This window comes from Brienomyrus brachyistius, chromosome 3, assembly GCF_023856365.1.
Source record: "Brienomyrus brachyistius isolate T26 chromosome 3, BBRACH_0.4, whole genome shotgun sequence".
Lineage (NCBI taxonomy): Eukaryota > Metazoa > Chordata > Actinopteri > Osteoglossiformes > Mormyridae > Brienomyrus > Brienomyrus brachyistius.
In genome coordinates this window covers 23,052,928-23,071,509 of record NC_064535.1, presented here as the reverse complement: position 1 = coordinate 23,071,509, position 18,582 = coordinate 23,052,928, and the positions used below count along the sequence as shown (strand labels likewise).

Below are 18,582 nucleotides of genomic sequence, written 5' to 3'. Positions count from 1 at the left end.
TTGTTTTGTAGTCCTGTAACATTTGTATACAAAATATGAGAGTGTTACAACATTACTATTTAATAGCTTCAAGTAGGTGTTTAGTTGTGTTTACAAATACTTGTCGGATTTGGTGCATTTACGTACATATGTATGAGATTTTTGTGTAAAACGATCAACCTTTTCCAAAATGCAGAATGAAAAAAAAGCATTTGGTGCTTTGGTATGACATGATGATAATTTTTTTCTGTCAAAGTCCGAGTTTGTTTGCCTTCAAAAAGCACAGGTTGCTTGATTTAGAAAACAAGCTTTTTCCATGAATTATTAATGTGGTCATTCACCTCTTACTACTATAGCTGTTAATGCTGTGACCTCATTTCAAGACCTAGTCACCCTTTCAAGTTTCACAAAACAAATATATTTATTTCGTGATCTGGACATCATTACCCCTACGCTATCCTGGGTGTTGTTACTTTGTGTGTGTAGTTAGAATGCAAATGAGTGTCTGTCGTCTGCGATCACCTCCGGTCAGTACTGTTCATGTTCTCTGCGTGTATGCGTGCTGCGGCGGCGCACTATCCCTCTTTGAGTCGGGGGGGGGGGGGGGGGGGGACTCGGAGTCAGATTTTTTCCCCCCTTCTTTTCTTGGAACATTTACTCAAGTTCTCTGAAGTTCTTTTGGGTTCGACTGCAGTTTACGTCTTTCTGCAGAGTGGGAATAGTACTCTAACGTGGAATAACCAGGTCTACTAAGGATTTTTGTTTGCTCGTTCCTTAGCTGTTCTGCGGTATATTTTGCCCTTTAACTTTGGCTCATTTGAAAGGTGCATTTTCAGCCATTTTCGGAGTACTGGGAAGCCCCAGAATAGTCGTCCAGGGGTATTCGCCTTCATTCAGGTAATTTCTCCTTTGATCGTGATGTCTTACTGTAAGCCTACCAAGGAGAACTCTTCCTACGGAGCCATGCTGGACGTGCCATGTGGCGTCTGTCCTTTGACCGTCCCTTTTGGGTCTGTGTGACCCCCAGAAGGCAGGGGGTATGCCCCCGCTTTGAGTAATGGCTTCCTTCGTGCCGGTGTGACGCCCATGCCCCTTCCTGGACTTCCTCAGTTCAGCCGCCGGATCCTGCGGCCCCTTCGAACCCGCTGCTGGTTTCACACCTCCACTCATTCTCATGCTTGCCAAAATACCAGTCTAATTTGGTGCGTGCTTCTGGCCTGCGGTGGCGCTTCCTCTTTGTGACCCTTATGCTCTGTAGAGAAATTCAGGTTATTTCTTTTCGTGCAAAGTGTTTCTGTGCAATCGTTATATGCAACTGCCATCAATTGTATGAACTGTGCAGAAGCAGTTTTATCGTCACTTTTCCGAGGACAGTCCTCTGCTTATACATGAAGAGTGATATATGAACCATAGCATCGGCCTACAGGCTTTGAAGAAGGAGATAAAAAGAGAACCCTGATCATACAAGCAAGCATTTTATTTGTTTAGCAGATGCTTTTATCTACAAACGTTTTTTTTTTCCCCTGGAGTAATTTGGAGTTAAGGGCCTTGCTCAAGGGCCCAATGGTGACATCACTCTGCCGACCCTGGGGTTCAAACTGGTAACCTTCTGATCACAGGCTGAGACCCAACCCGCTGATTTTCTCTCCTATTGGTAGAGAGTAAAGTTGATGTGCTCTGTATTTTTTGCTCTTATTAATTTTAAAATGAAATGTTTTGTCATTCATGAATACTGCTACAATGAAGATTATGCATAACACAAAACAGTTATTTCAGGTCATGTGAGCCTTGTCCCAGGATGCACGGGCACGCCCTGGGTGGGGGCTCTGTGCCCCCCAGGGTGCACATTCATAGGCACGCGACGTGCAATTTAGAGTCATGTTCAGAGAGCACGCAAACTCCACACCGATGTTGGATTTGACCCCCCCAACCCTGGAGGTATGAACTAAAGTGCTGCCCTCCTCTCCATTATATAGGATAATTTAGAAAATATCAGGAAACTCAGTTAAGCGTGAATCGGCAGGGTAAATGCACAAGTGAATCATTGTACGGTTTGAGTGCGATTTGTTTCTCCCCGCTGACGCGTTAAACCGAAACAGACCTTTGCTGTAACAAGTCTAACAATAACAGCGTAGCCTGAAAAGTCTAAATACAACCCCACTCCATCCACGCAGCTTTTGCTAAGCCACACAATAAGAGCACCCATCTTCCTGTAAATTACCGGGGGGTTTCGTTTTGGCAGGGCACACAGCCATGCTAAATAAATGCTAAGCGGCCCCCCACCTCGCTCTCAATTTGCCATTTTTATTGCGCGTGGGGGGGGCTGGCAACAATGGAGGCAAGTTAATCATTTTAATCTCCGTTATGGGGTGTAGCTGGGATACAAGCCTGTTGATGGGGGCCTTGCCCCCCCCCCCCCCCCCACCAGGACCAGCTAGGGATTATGAACAGACATATAACCAGAGGGCTGCATTACTGCCTATGGTCTAATTACAGAGCGCCGTGAATTTTAATGCGGCGTGCAGGAGAAAGCATTAATCCCCATTTTGACGTTTCTGGTTCGTTCCTTAAAAACTTCCCTATCTGCCGTTCAGCTCCTCCTTTCGCAGATTAATGTCGATTAGGAATTTAATAAGGAGCCCGATGGGTATTTTTTTTCCGCCAGATATATGTCCAGGAGGAGATATTTTTCAACCCGGAGGAAGCTCCTGAAAACCGCATCTGATAAGTAGGCAGAGTTTGGGAAATATGAGGGGAATTCCGGCCCTTATAAGGAACGGCGCAAAGCTGGGGACTGACGACGGGGAGACGTCCGGAATGCACCGTGTTTTCGCTCGTTTATTTTCATTTCCAGCGAGAGCGAGTCGAACCCAAAGAGAAATTCTGCAGAGAGGCTGGACGTGGGCCCAATCGGGGGGAGGCCGTAGCATCCATTTCCGGTATGGGATGGACCTTGACCTAACTGATGAGGGGTTACAGTGGAAATGAGGAGGTGGTACCATGCAGTGGCAAACCCCCGTCACTATCCCAGACGAGGGTCACCTTTAGGTGCCCTTAAAACTCCACACGGTACATGCATGTGTGCCGTGTGAATGCATGTGCCATCTCGGTTGAGTGGTAGCCCAGGCGCTGTAGAGTTATGCGAGGTGGAGGCTTAGAGGTCATTTAAATGTGATGCATTTGTCGCCGCTGCGGTAAAAATGGTATAAATCACTGTAGAGGCTCATTTCCTGTCATATTGGGTCCATTTTCTGTCTTTGGGTGTCTTTATGAAAGTACGTGTAATAAAACCATCCTTTTCACCTCATTCTGCTCAGTGTCATACTATACTTTCTAATGCACGCTTAAGTGATCACTTTGATTTTTGTATTCATGATTGTGTTTTCATTTTCAGAGTGATATTAAGGCATATGTCAGTCTGAGTCATCAGACATGTAGACGGACGGCATGTCGTTGCATAGCTGCCTTTTTTGCCATTGCTTTGTAATGAAGTAATAACAAGCGAGCACATCAGGGCCCCCCAGTCCTGCAGTTTGCAGATCCCCCTGTTGGAACGTGCCTCCCAAGTCTGGTAGTTGGCTGATTAAGATGTTTCAGCAGGGAAATCTGCAGACTGTGTCGCGTTCTGGCTCCGCAGGACCGGGACTGGGGAGCCCTGGTGTAGACCGTGGAACCGGAGCAGAAATGTGGATTTGCCAGGGGGTGGCAGCCTGCGTTGGGATCCACTCTGCTGTACGGGGGGTCCCATGGAGTGGTAGAGCGAAGCTGATGCCCGTCGTGTCGCGAGCGAGTAAAATGACGCCAAGAGAGGCGTCGGTAGGATGGAGAGACAGTGGGCGCCCTGGCTGATGCTTCCCATAACCCCTTGCTACAGCCAGGCCGGCCAGCGATATTACATTCGCTAAGCCCCCTTAGGTTATCCTTATGGTTCTGCTGTGGTGGCCTTCCTCTCGGACCCCGGGTAACGGCGTTCACACCGCCGGTGCCAGCGATCCGAGATGGTGCTCAGTCTTTGAGTCTTTAAATGTGTGAATGCAGGCAAACTGATGTCCCGCCGCATCCCCTGTTGGTGTGACCGTCTGCTGTCTCGCCTGTCTGCTCTCTGCTCCTTCGCGAAATTGTCTGGCAGGCACACCTGAGCGAGGAGGTCTCCCCCCTCTGTGCCGTCTTCTGTGCTGTACTAATAGCCCCCCCAGATGTGCTTGCAGCTGTGGAGAGCTGAGACCCAGGATACTGCCCCCCTCCCCCACCACACACACACACACACACACACACACACACACACACACACAAACACACATAAATTATAAATGAGGCTGAGATTCTGTAATGATAATCAGGTTATCCTTGTTTTGAAAAGATGACCTTCACATGGTACTTCTGACTGACCTGAAATCCTGTGATGTTCATCCTTACGCATGCCATTAATTGCAGAGGCCAGCAGGGGGCATGGTGGTTAAGTGTGCAGCATTCATCCGTCCAAGTGCCCCTCCTGCTATTCTCCACTCAAGCCGGATGTTTACCTTCAGATTGGCCACGTGCTCCTCTTAAAAGCATCGAGGAACGCCAGCATAGGCAAGACGGTCCAAACGCTCAGGCGTGTCAAGAGGGCTGTGGTGATGTCAGCATGGAGAGCGGCTGGTGAGGTGCAGATCACTTCAGTCTCCGCTTGAAGCGCTTGGGGGAGGCGGGGGGATTCGCTGGAGCCACAACGTCTGTGGTTCCTCTGTGCCTCGGGGAAGTCATTTTCCTACCAGTGTTTATTGTGTTTACTGCGGTTAAAAAATAAGTTTGTGTGAAGGTGGCTGTCTCGTAAAAGGCTGAGATTAACCTTACTTCCTAAGGGGACAGGCTCACTTACTGGGGGAGTTTTGAAACTGCCCTACAGTGTTTGGCTGGCTGACCCCCCCCAGTCACCGATCAGTCCCGTGTACTCTCCCTCTCTAGCTGCCCGGGAGCTGCCTCTTATATAACCGCAGGAATGCTCCCGCTGTCCTGCAGGGAGTCCAGCACGCTCTCCGGAATGCAGCTGGCGAATTTCTTTATTTTTTTTTTCCTCAAACATCACATGTCACCGGGGCAGCACAATTAAAGTGGCAGATCAAAGCCCCGACTATAAAGCACGCTGCTAGCCCCCCCCCCCAGTCAGTCATATATACGCGTGCTGGTGGAAAGCTAGGAGTAGGTCCATATGGCAGGAATATAAGCAAGCTTAAGAGTGACTGCATCTTATCTGGGCTCTGCTCTGTCTCGGCTGTTCCCTACCAGCAGGGGGTCCCGAATTTATCCCCGTTGCTGTGGTGCCAGAATTCAGATGTGCTGGATTCCTGCTCTTGGCTTGATCTTCGTGCTCAGGGATGGAGCTGCATGGGTTTGTTACCGTGTCAGAGAGGCGAGACAGGAAGCAGTGCAGCCTTACGCTTTTAGGGTTGGGGGTTCGAAACGTGTGTGTGTGTGTGTGTGTGTGTGTGTGTGTGTGTGTGTGTGTGTCCTGCCCAAGCAATATTCCCCCTGCTTCCTGGAATAGGGCCCAGCCCCCTCCCTGCCACCCCATGACCTACATCAGGATTAGTAGATGAAAGCTGGGTGTTTTACTCAGGCCCCCATGTCCCTATGTACTCATGTTGTGAGAAGTGGAGTGATGCTCCGGCATCTCGCACCCTCTCTGAATTAGACGCTTTTTCTTTTCGAAGTTCTTCGAGATTACATCGTCTGTCATCAAGCCGTCCTCGTTGGCTGGCAGAGTTCCTGAAGGTCTCGTCTGAGACAATGGGGAAAACGATGGATCCATTTTAGGAGAGTTCCCAGCCCCTTAGAGGTTATGCGTGTCTGAGGTTCTCTCTGGGGCTGACGCACGCACTCACGCACACACATAGCTGCTTTCCCACACACCGAAGTCATTCAGCTGACAAGTGATTACAGTGGGATCCTGCGCCCAGTGGGACCTTGGGCGCTCTGCGGACAGAGACGAGAGACCTTGATGTGGGATAGGGATCTGACCGACACCTGAACAGTCGGAGGACACTTTCCCACGAGGGCGGTAGGGGCTAGTGTCTGACTGGGGCAGCTCCCTGCCAGAGGAATCCATATTAACATCGACGTCCTCGTCTCGTCTAGCCTGCCTGCTGCGGGTGGAGGAATCCCAACCTGCGAATACAAGAACTTCTCCTGGAGATATTTGGAAGAAACTCTCTCTAGTTTGCGGTGTCAAATCAAGTGCTTGTGGTTCTCGTTCAATTCTTCCTTTTCACTTTCACTTCTGCAGTGTGGTAGCTTTTTGGCAAGATTTAAATGTAGCTTAAAGCAGCAAGTGCTTCCTTTTGTTTAGTTTTTTGTCAATATTTATAATTCTGATGATTAGTCTCTTTAAATGTAGGCAGTGAATTTGTGCCCTGTGAAATCAAATGGGTCTTTACGAAACCATTTCAGATGCAGTATGTTTTACGCGGTCAGGCGTGGTCCATATTTCAGCATTCACACAGTGATGACGAAAGTGTGCTTGGGCTGGAACGTTAAACGCAATGCGTGCGCAGACCAGCAGGGGAGGGGGGGCAGTCGTGCTCGGGTACGGTACGGGCACCCCAGCCAAGTGTGAGTATGCCGTTAATCGCAGACCTCCATAATGAGGAAGAGTGATACGGATGAGGGGAATGTAATTTGCAGGTGGACAGGGAGGGGTGCAGAATTTTATGGATTTCTCCATTTTCAACATGCACTCAGGTTTTGGGATTTTTACTGGACCGTTTTAACCTTTTGACCCTTGATGAGGGGGGTGGGCCGGGTAAATTCACGCACATGTTAAGGAGGAATGCTGAATCGGGGCCTTCAGAAGATTTGCAGTTAATTGTTAATCCTGGGTAGCTGTCTCTCTCTTTCCTGAATCCCCCGGTGTTAAGTGCTCATCAGGCCTGCTGAGGCCTGACCCGGTACGGTAACCTGAAGCCACCATCTCGCAGGACGTTCCTCAGGGCTGTCCTATCTCCTCCATCAGGTGGAGGGCTTTGCCTCCTCATGTGAGGAATGTGGCCCCATCAGCAGACGAGCTGTCGGTTATGCGATTCCTGCAAAATTCTTCAGCTGTGTCAGGGAATTTCAGACAATGAATAATCTTTTGTGTCCGTGTTCAAACGGGCAGTTTGAGGCGCTTAGCTGTGAAATTCAGGCTGAGCAATGAAAGCCAGTGACGACAAAGGGATCGTGTGGATATTTGCTTTTTATAAGTCCCAAAATTCAACAATATCTTCAAAAAAAACTTTTTTTTTTTTTTTTAACTAACTGATCCTCTCCCTCTGTCATGAGATTTTCATCTGCTCATTTTGACTTTTACTCAGCATGTGGGGAGGAACCACAGACGTACAGTAGTGCAGGCAAAAGTAATCACTGATAACTGCAGTGATTGTATTGGTAGCTATACATGCCGACGCTAACCAATAACTGGCTGCAATGGTAACCGCATGCTAACTGCCCCCCCTAATACAGATTACAGGACATTAAACTGTCATCTTTATCTAGCAATGGGAGATGTTAGCCTTTCAGACAAATGGTGGGTGCGATGTCAGGTTTGGTAGTAGCTTATGTTGGCGTACACCGTTTCAGTAGTTCATTCATTAGCCACAGTGCAGCGCTCAACACATCTGGGAGTCTAAAATACTGTAGATAAATATTGTTGCTGGAAATACTTGACTCGTAGATGGTGTTCAGAATTATAACGGAGGATCACTGGCAGTTGCATGACGAAGATGAAGCACCTGATTCTGGGCATGCCATCTGAATAGGGGTCACGGGGGGGGGGGACCTCAGAAAATTCACCGAGGGTAGTGGTCAAAAACCACGTGACGGGCCCCCCCTCCCCCCAGCAAAACCATGTCTTCTGTACTGAGCCTGGATTTATTTTTAGTCTTGGGGAGGTTTGGCGGGCTTTGGGTGGGCAGTGTGACAGCATGCAGGCCCTTACAGACATATTTGGCCAAGAGAAGTCAATCAAAATGTCATGAAACACTATAAATACCCCCCCCCATAAAACAGTGATGTTGGGGACCCATAAGCCTTGATGTAACAGGTTTAGGTTCCCATTTCTTGGTTTTTCATTTTGCGGCATCACAGGCTACTATTAAAACACTAATAATTCTGAAAAATATGTACAGGTGGGACATCCGTGCCGGTGAGTGAGTCACATCTCCTCTTGGGAAAACAAACATCATCCCTCTTCCTCCAGGGCGGGGGGTTGCGTGCTTCGTACTGAGCATGTTTTTTTTTTTTGGGGGGGGGGGGGGGGGAGTCATTTCTCTTACCATATTTGGTCTCGCAGAGTGATGCCAAGCGACCGTTTAATCGTCTGCACAGTGATTCAAAGGTTCAGGTTTTCACTTCTGCTTCTTCCTGATAGCGTCGCGACCCCCCCCCCCCCCACAGAGGCGCATTTACTAGGCTCCATTCTATCAGTCAGACCAAGAATGAGCCTCGTTTAGGCAGATGCCTGCAGAGAGGCTGGGTGTTTACGTCCTTTGTCACAGGGAAGGGAGAGTTACATTCAACACTGATGGGGACAGAATCAGTGACCAGTACTTCTAAGAGCTCTACATCAAGGCGATTTGCCTCCCTTACTGTCTGAATGTGTGCATGCAGCTACCGTAAACCCGCACTGTCCTCTGGGATTGTCTGTCTATCCGTCTTATCTGTCAGTCTATCTAAAAGCTAGCAGCAAAATGTCAGTTGGTCAGCCTTTTCATACATCTTTGTGTACAAATAACTGTGTGGGTGAAACGGAGAATACAAACATCTGGAGAGCTGTGCAGTCGGTCAACGCGCAGCAGAATGTGGCGGGGGGGGGGGGGGGGTCCAAACATCAGTGGGAAGTGGTGGTGAGTGAGATGGGGTTTTACGAAGATGAAGACCTCCTGATGAGTGTGGAGTTCACCGTGAGCTTCTGCTGTGGAACGGAGGGAAGGAGATCTCATGTAGCAAGCGGTTGGTTTTTTTTTTTTTTTGTGCATGTCGAAGAACCCCAGTGTTTTGGATTCCAAACTGAAATGAATCATTCAGGTTCCGAGCAACATCCGCTGAAGGATCCTGTACGTGTTCATGCTTTTGTTCTGTCTCCTATTTACGTTCTGTATAAATGATGCAGGAATGTATCACAACACACCCATGTAAAGCGCTTCGGGGTGACATTTGTGAAAGGCACTACATATTAATTTAATTGAATCCATTAGCTAATTCTCAGGGGAATAAAGCATGCAACGTCAACCGTGTGAGCAACTAAACAAATGTTTAGTTGTTTATAGATGACTGCAAGCATAATTGCATTTTGAAGTGTAAGGTAATGGGAGATGTTAGCCTTTCAGACAAAGTAATTCATTTACTTTAAGATTGTCATGCTGTATTGATTTATTGATCTGTGGAGTTTCTTGTGAAGTGCAGATTCGATTTTGTCATCTCTTTTCAATAATTTATCACTGGAATGCTGGTCTTTTGGGTTGAGCCCTTTAAGAAACCCAGAATTTCACCAGTTTTTAACAGCTGACCAGTTACGTTATGGGAGTCAGTCGGGTTAATGGTGAAAAGCGTGGGGGCTTGCCTAGAGTTGAGCTGATCTTTTGCAGATAAGAACCCTACACCTTCATCAAGGATAATGTTCCAATCTAAGAGGACACCCTGTACATGTTCGTCTCCTGCAGGTCAGGGAGGGAAAGCATCTGGGAATGTGACGTGTCATGTGGATTGCTTTTTTACAACTGATTTTTTCTAGTTTAAAAACAAAGATGTGAGGGCAGGTATCTTGTTCATGTTAGCCTCGTGTGCTTTCTGAGAGAGGTTCCAGACTCACTGCTGCCCCCTACTGCAGTGGATGATTTGCTCGTCCATCATATGCCTTCATGAAGCGTATTCTGGCTTCGTTGTCTAATTTTGTTTTCTGTTTGATCATAATAAAAGTCTTATCTCCTGGTTATTTCCACCCTGGGGCACATGATGAGTTTCTGATCGGTTGCTAAGCAGTGAGGATCGGGGGGAGAGGGGCATGTCCCTTTCAGGAGGGTGTAAGGAGTTCCTCCTTTTGTGACTCTTGTGGGAGGGGGCTGCTCTGAAGGCTAGATCAGCCGCAGATGTGGAAAGGAGAGCAGAGCTGCAGCCCTGTCCATGTGGAAACGATTGTCCAGCCTGATTTTCCTTGTGGTTAGAACAGTGCACATGGACAGAGTGGAGAACATGTACTGTCCAAACAGAAGAATCAGTCCCCATAGTTCTTAGTGTTCTGGGAGCATTCCTTATCCAGACTGGGCACGGAGAGGGAGAGAGTGTGGTTTCTGAGGTTTCAACATGTAATTTTTACGTGGCAGAGTGCCTGGAGATCTGGGCGCGTGTCCGACACTGTACAAAGGCTCTAGATAACCGTTGTTTCAGCTGCAAAGATTTATGGTTGTTTTTTTTTCCCTCCCCAAGCACAATCTGGCCTTTTATATGCGTTTTAATATTTAGAACCGCACAAAGAGAGGATTCGTTATTGTGACAAAAATCATCAAGCCAAGCCAGGAGGTTACGCTCCAAGAAAACGCACTTAACTTTCTCTCTCCCAGCTAGTTTGAAGCATGTGGACTTTGTCTGTCCCACAATGCATTTGGGTAAAAGTCTCGTTCTGTGGAGCAGCTGTCAGGTGAATTAGTTTGTGGGCGTTTACCAGACTGGATGGTGGTTTGTCTGCCCAATGGAGTCAAAGTGAACAGGCTCATCTCCAGCTACCCTTCCTGATTTCATTAACATATCTGTGTTTGGGCAACATTCATCAAAAATCAAGACGAAACCATTGGTCCAGCGTGTCTGTCTTGGTGGATTATTACCCGCAGATTATTTGGACTTCAGCGCCAGAACTAAAATCATAATTACTAGAATAATGGCGATGTTTGCATCGAACGATTTTGGCCATTTTCCATAGTGGAGGACGAGGGATTTCGTCGGCTCATTCACCACTCACTGCCTTGCTAAGTCAGCGCTAAGTCTCCTGAGTTGGCACTGCAGTGCTGATGTGTCGCTGCCAACACTGTGTTTCGTGATTGCTGCACAAGAAGCAGTATAACCGACATCGGTTTCGCTGCAGATTTGTGCAGCTCAGAGGCCAAAATCAGTGCAGGGTTACTCATAGCTCAGTCTTAATTATGGAAGAATGTATCTCTGTTTTTTTTTTTTTTTTTGTTTGTTTTTTTTTTTAGAAAAGTGACCTGGAGTTATCATTTTTCCTGCTAGGATCTTTAACGTAACATTTTCTGTGCTGTAAACTTCCGGGACGGCGCCAACGGTCTATGATCTGAGGGTGGGGTTATACAGAGGCTCCTCCCACATGGGGTGTGGCCTCACTGGGTGGGTCCACGAGGTGTAAACAGGCATGCAGTGGAGGTTTTAATGGAGTGCTCATTACTGGAGGGGTGTTCCGGAGCAGTGATGTGGCAGATAAGGACCTAGATCCTTAATCCCTGTAGACCAGAGATAATCAGGTAGGTATCTTTCCCAATGGCCTTCTGTGGCCTGCTGTACACAGTAATGGAACGGTCCCGTTATACGGAAAGATCTGGCATTTCTGTCAGAACACAGAAGTGGCGCCAAGAAAGTCAGCTTCAGATGATTTATTTTCTGCAAAATTCAGCATTTTTTCCATTGAAATGTGCAGCTGCAGTGCAGTTCATTTTATTTAATTTTTTCTCAATGTCCTGGCAACTGGTTTTAAGCGGGTAAAAAATGAAAACTGAATGTTCGTGGTTTACCGTTAGAAACCACTACTGGAACTCATCTACCACGTCGTTAAACAGTTGCTTTGCGCAGGATTGTTTGCAGAGCCATTTATGTGGCTGGAGATTTAAGGGTACGACTGTCCTTAAACCTGCAGCATCTCTGGTTGTGACGGGCTCCTTAACTGCCACGCCACCTGGTGTCCAGATTCAGTTTAGAGGTGGTCTAAGGAGAGGACCATGTTTCTGCTGCCACTGACACATCACGGTGGGGTTGTTTATTTCCCAGAAGCCTTTGGGACTTTTTGCCTTTCATCCCAGTGCCTTTGGCTACCTCTCCCCAGCATTAGTATTGATGCTTGTCGTCAAAGTCGAGGAAAACAAACCGGGGACAGGCGAAGGTAATTACCATTCACATGTCCTAATGAGCTCTCTTCATCTGCATTCCTAAGCACTATCTTGGGTTTAAAGGGACGCTCCCGTACAAACGTTCACTCCCCGAGCTGCGTTCACAGGGTAAGTGTTCCCTGACTCGCACATCTCTGCAGATCAAAAAAAAATGCAGCTTTGGAATGCAGGCTGAATCGCTAAGGGACCGTCACCAAAGAGCCGCACTAGTAGCAAGAGTGGGGACAATAAAAATGTCCCATAAACCTGTCAGGGCGGTCGTGTGCAGATTGTGTAAAATCCATATGACAAGCTCCCGTCTTGTAAGGGTGCATAAAACACTTTTTAGGAAATACCCCACCTATGGGAACCGTCAGAAGTTTAATTATCCAAAATGACAGCTGATGACAACTGTCAACTAGGTTCTGTTCTGGGATCAGCCTTGGGCCGATGGGAGGGACAATGCTGTCGTCATGGTTACGCATGAAAAACCAGCCATATCAAGTTGCAGAAGGCCACCAGGACATGTGGTCCCAGAACTACGCCCATGCCTTCGCGATGACCGATCAGGTGTCTGTTTGATGTCGGGGGCCGGACCGGGGGAGGAGCAGTGCTGGGGTAACCTCACTGAAACGTGCAGATGGATTAATCCACGAAGCAGGTCGTCCGGGAGAGGAACCCTAACAAAGCACAGATAAGGCAGCCCCTCCCTGCAAACACCGCTGCAGTAATTATCTCCTGAGGCTTCGCTTTCCCTGACCGCCATAATGGAGCCTGCCGCCCTGGGGGTTTCTCTTAGGGAATGAAATCCGTTTGGGAGTAACGATTTGAAGTGCGACTCCACGTCGGTGCCCTGTGCGGTTTCGCTCCTGCTCCGTGATCCCTGGTCAGCCAGAGTAAGCTGGAAGTCAGGCTTCTGGGGCCTGGAGCCTCACCTGGGCCCCAGGCAGAGTGTTCGTGCTTGTGGGGGGGCGCAGGGGAGAGGCGGAGGCTGAAAGGGACCGGCCCCTGTTTTACACGACTGCATTCTTCAGGACTAAGTTTGGCCAGTGGGACGCAGCAGTGCATCAACCTCTGAGACGAGATGCCCTGAAAGAGATGGGAAGGCCTTATATGAGTGAAATAAGACGGCCTGCCGTCGTGTGTCAACAGGCTGTTGGTCACTGTCAGTCTCCGTGTCGTTTTCAGGCAAAACAGCAGGACATCCAGCTCCCAGCCAGGACCCACCATGGACGACGATTTCGAACGGCGTAGGGAGCTCCGCAGGCAGAAGCGCGAGGAGATGCGTATGGAGGCGGAGAGGTGAGCCCCCCCCACCCACCCACCCACCCCAAGGACCTGTCACAGTGCCGTCAGATCAGCTAAGTGCTAACACACCCCTTGCGTACAGACAGCCATGCCAGACTCTCACGCTTCAGATGTGAGATTATGGGAGGCTCTGCGGGGGGGGGGGGGTATGACACCCCTCTGAGAGGAGCAGCCAGTCTCACCTTCTTCACAGCCCCCAAAAGTCCTCTGATCCACGTGCCAAACTTGCCTGGGGCTAGCCGACGCCCTGCTGGCCGCCAGACGTGGGCGGCGATGGGGGGGGAAATCTCTCACAACCAGACTGAACGCCCCCCTGCTGGTGTTGACTTTGCCTTTCGGTCGATCTGCCCAGAAGCCCCGCTTGACGATGGGCGTCCAGATGTTGATCCTGGCCGCCTGAGTTCAGCGATTCATTGTTGTCGCCTGCAGAGTACGTTGCATTTCCGCTCGTAACTCTCATGCACAACATGCTACTCCACTACATTCTGTCGCTCCTTAAAGAGCAGAATTGGGGCACATATGTGGGGGCTGTAACTTTGGCAACTTCCTCTTCCTTGTCAAATCAAAATTTTAATCAGTCCCGCCCCCCCCCCAGATCTCAGAAGGATATTTATCGTTTTGCAGTTTTTGGATGCTGGTCCTCGAAGTTGAATTTGATCATTTTCATTTAGCTTGCATATCGCTAAACTCCCCCCTCCCCTGTGCCGGGTTTTATACTAAGAAATACTTGGAAGGAGTTTACTTTTTTTTTTTTTTTTTTTTTTTTTTAGAATTGTTTCAAAATGACATACGGGCATTTCGGGCCAGAATGTCCATTGTTGTGGTCTGCAATGTTGGTTTAGTTGTCACACTCATAAAATTATCATTTTTCCATTACTGGCACTTTGAAAGTGTGTCGAATTGTAGCAAAAATGCCAAATACGGAATCCAGCAGTCTGTGTTGAGGGTCCTCCGTCATATATGGACAGACGAGCAGCTGCAGTTTAATCGGTTGTCGTCTTCTGACGGAAGTAGAGGAATTTCCGCGAACGCGTGTCATTACACTGGATCGGCACTGCGACATGTCTCACAAGGTGCAGTTACTCGGTTCCCCAAAAGGCAGCGTAACAGCGGCACAGAGGCATGTTTTTCAAATTAAGCGCAGGAGAAAGGCAGCACGATCTTAATGGGAATAATGCGACGGATTCCCCACCACTGCACCACGCGCGTCTCAAAGGCCGCGCGCAACACATGCGATCGCTTTTCGCTGTAACCGAAAACATGTGAGGGAACCCGCAGCCGGCTGTGTCCGGCCCCCGCAGCTCTGTAATCAAGCCTGCTGCAAACACGTTTCACACACACATCTCTCTGCCCTCGCTGAGGAATTGCAGGCACTCGCCTCCTGAGTGGCTCTGTGGAGTCCTGCTCTTCTCCATTAGAGGCTTCGGCGTCGTGCAGTGGACCCGCCGAGTCCGACATGGTCACTCCACCTGACACTTGGCAGCCAGGCCCTAAGCACAGACGTGTCTGTAGCCAGTTAAGGTTTCCCCCGGGCGGTGCCAGTTTCCCCCCCCCGCATCCACTTACCCCAACCTTAGGTGTTCAGGAAAATCTTTTTATTTCTCAGCTCCTTGGCATTTTTACACAATCAGAACTTTCATATCACAAAAAAAAATATTTAACTGTGTGTTCAGGGGGGTGCAGATGTATGAAGGCATTTGGTAGTTCACTGGGCTAGCACTGGTGCTAACGGTTAAAGAAACGATAACAAACATAGGAGTTCAGCAGAAACATAAATTCATATGAATGAACGAATGAAGGCATTCATAACAGTATTAATGCTGTCTGTCTAGGGAGTGTAAAGGACCTGGAAGAGTCACACATGCAATGAGTTGGTTATGTAATTATAACCAAAACAGCTGAGAGCGTTCTACAGAAACAGGCTTATACCAATCTGTTTGTTTATATGTTTGTTTGTTTATATGTTGGGCTATATGTTTACACATTACCCTAACGATCTAAAATAGCCCAGTTATGTGTTTTTTTCCCCCTCTTAGCATTTCACCTATTGCCTGCAGTACCTGAGTGTGTACTTGTGTAAATCATGGACGTCTTGTGAATAACATGGGACAGCAGTAGAGCATGTATGGCTGGAAGGCATGTACTTTAAAATGCAAGATCCGTTTGCCTTTAGGTTTGCAGAAACTGACACCAGTTATTAATCTGTAGTGAAATGCAGGCTAATATCATCTGGGTTGAACCTGATTGATACTAAAGAAGTAATTTGAAAATAAGGTTTATCTTTCTGAGCTCCTGTTCCTTTAAGAAACAAAACCGCTGCATACAGTCCAGAATGTGGTTTGGTTTCCCCTGAAAAGCTGGGCAGCCCATGAGCCCATTAAGGTTAACTAGTCATAAACAACCTGCAGAATGTTTACGAGTGATTGACAGTCAGATGAATTAGGCTATAAGTTAATTGCGATTTGCCAAGTTATTCCCTCAGTAATTGTCAGTAATTCAGACGTGCTGATCATGACACAGACATAGATATTCTGAGGAAACTCAACAGTGGATTTTTGGCCGAAATGCACAGTTTAATATCGTCGCGTTCTTGGCTGTGTGCGCCGATTACATTTACCCCTTAGCTATGAAATTCGGTACAGAAAGACGAGGCATTTTTTGATACTCGATAGTATCTAAGTGATTTGGTTGGTGCCAAAAAAGTATTGAAGTCTGGTACCTAGCTCTAGCCTTATGCTTTCTGGGATAAGCTCCAGGACCTGGGACCCTGTGATGGATGGATGGAGACAATAATAATGTTTCAGTGCAGCAGTACAACAGAAGCTAAGCACCTCATACACAGTGCAGAAAGCAGATATCAGCCACATCAAAGTACAGTGTGTGTGTGTGCTTGCAGAATGCAGTCCTGTCCTTCTGTTGCCATGCCCCAAATCTTTCGTGTTTGCAAACGGTCCGTTTGCCGCAGAGACGTTTCTCACAATGTTGTCCGTGTGGCCATGCTCTCCCGGACCCTCTGTCGCAGGAAAACTCTGAACTCACTGGAATGTTTTGACTGTTTTTTTTTTTTTTTTTAACCCTGAAAAAATATCCTGCTGGAATGTTCCACGGTCTAGCGAGAAGTGGGGGTGGGTTTAAGGCCTCAGGCCATATGGGGCCCCGTTTGGCCCCTGGTCCTGTGCTGCAGCAGGACAGTATAGACATTTCTCAGAGGGGACCGGTGACAGTGGGAGCAGCTAGCCTGCAGGGGGCGACAATGCTGTATGACTGGTTGACCTAGAGTCCATGGGGCATTTCTGGGCCTCTGGGTGAGAGCGCCTTCTGCGGGGGGGGGGGCGCTTCACTGGAGCCTGGTGTGGGAACAGACCGAGGTTGGTGGGAGGGCACCAGTGTCTCTTGGCTTTACGCCAGAATGTTAATTTCAGACAAAGGGCAGTAGAAGCGTTCACGTTTCACAGCATGTTCATCTCCAGCTTTTTCAGCCTCTCTGTGTCCCTGAAAGCGTGTGATTTTTCCCTCCGTAAAGCCCGTCTCGGCCACAGAGCTGCTGAATCTTATCTTTTTATAGGCAAACATTTCAGAACAATAACAAATGTGACTCTGCACTGAGACGAACTCCCCCACTCTGAGCCAAAGAGCCTATAGCGCACGCATAGCCAAAAATGATCACGGTCAGAAGCCAAAGTTGCTCTAGTGTGGCGGCTTGAATCTGCTGCTGATAATTTGCAATAATTTGTTAATTTGTTTGTAAACAGAGATGGATGCTGCGCCCCTTCTGTGTGTTTTTAGGCTGATGTACCAGCGGAACGAGGACGACGAGGAGGAGGCAGCCCGCGAGCGGAGGCGCAGGGCTCGTCAGGAGAGGATGAGGAGCAAGGATTTGGAGGAGCCAGTCACTGCGGCAACGGAGGGCGAGGCTTTGGATAGCAACAGGTAGCCCTCAGGAGGTGCACACTCTCCTCCGCAAGAGAGCGTGACGGAAAATAGTCAGATCGGAAATTCGAGTTAAAAGAAAAGCGAGTTTGTGTCTGCTGTAATGTTGAGGAAACGTAAAAATGAGGCATCAGCTGGCCGAGTGTGAGAACGGGGCACAAATGTTACGCTCTGTTTTTAGAACTGGGCTTATGTTTACTTTTCTGTGAACGCGTTTATATAACGGCGAGATCCTCATAGGACGCGCATGTGGAAATCCAGATTCACAGCAGGCCGCGTAAATATTTATCATTTCAATGGGAATGGCGGCGCTAGTCAGTGTCTCGACAAGACTAATCACACTGAATTGAATTTTATGCTGAAAGCTAACGATTACAGTAGACATACCTGAGTATGGATGGATCTAATTAATAAAGTAAGAATTGTTTTGATCCATTAAGAACGGTAATGACGCTCGATGATGACAAGTTTGGTCGGTAACGCTTTAACGCTTTGGTCGGCTGCCTATATAAAGGGTTTATGAATGGTTTATAATCTGGTTATTAATTGACAATTTTAAACAAGTTATAACGGATTTCTTTTTATTAATGACTACCAATTACGAGTGGCAAAAGGGAGCCTTATTGTAAAGTGGAACTGTATGGTCAACGTCAGTAATCGCCCTCCTCCACAGCGCCCCCTCATGGGGGAATGAAAAATGCCTCTTTGTTGTTCGGCAAGCTATGAGGCTGTCCACTTTTAAGATGCATTTTAGATGTTTTTGAAATTTGACTTGTTCAGTTTTCATCCCATCGTTTTACTGACCTGTGTTAAATCGCGTGTCTGCCTCCCCAGCAGCATGGCGGAGAGGGACGCGGCCGGCAGGAAGGGGGACGCGGCCACCCACAATGACGAGGAGGGGGACCATGGGCTCCAGGAGAGACTGGCCAAGCGTGAGGACCGCCGGCAGCGCAGGGCGCTGGAGGCCGCAGAGAGGCAGTGGCGGGAGCTGGAGGCCCCGGCGGAGCCCAAACGCAGCCAGCCCGGCGAGAAGGAAGAGGAGGAGCCTGAGGAGGAGGAAGAGGAGGTGCCGAGGAGGTCCTTCCTGGGCGAGCAGGTTGATCATGTTGGTTTTGATTTTGCTCATGGGTTTATGAATACAGGGTGTATGTGACCCCTGACAAATATTTTTCTGGATGTGGGGGGGCCCTGCTGGTATTTATTGAGGCCCCTATAAAGTGCTGTGTCACTCGAATCTTCCAGGGTCTTTCATGCCCCTCTG

At 48.3% G+C, this 18,582-nt stretch overlaps 1 protein-coding gene across 12 annotated transcripts in view; it reads left to right on the top strand.

Moving 5' to 3' along the window:
- The window catches only part of LOC125738549 (non-muscle caldesmon-like), a 29,625-nt gene that overhangs the window by 1,612 nt on the left and 9,431 nt on the right, over window positions 1-18,582 (top strand). For 8 of the 12 annotated variants that reach the window (XR_007396859.1, XR_007396860.1, XM_049007659.1 and 5 more), the window contains exons 2-4: window positions 13,272-13,385; window positions 17,178-17,321; window positions 18,156-18,426. Coding sequence is in view for 10 of the 12 variants with exons in the window: in XM_049007659.1 (XP_048863616.1) it covers window positions 13,272-13,385; window positions 17,178-17,321; window positions 18,156-18,426 (529 nt within the window). In the remaining 2 variants the exon portion in view is untranslated. The remainder of the gene's footprint in view (window positions 1-13,271; window positions 13,386-17,177; window positions 17,322-18,155; window positions 18,427-18,582) is intronic. The other 4 variants (XM_049007661.1, XM_049007660.1, XM_049007656.1 and 1 more) reach the window with 2 other exon arrangements.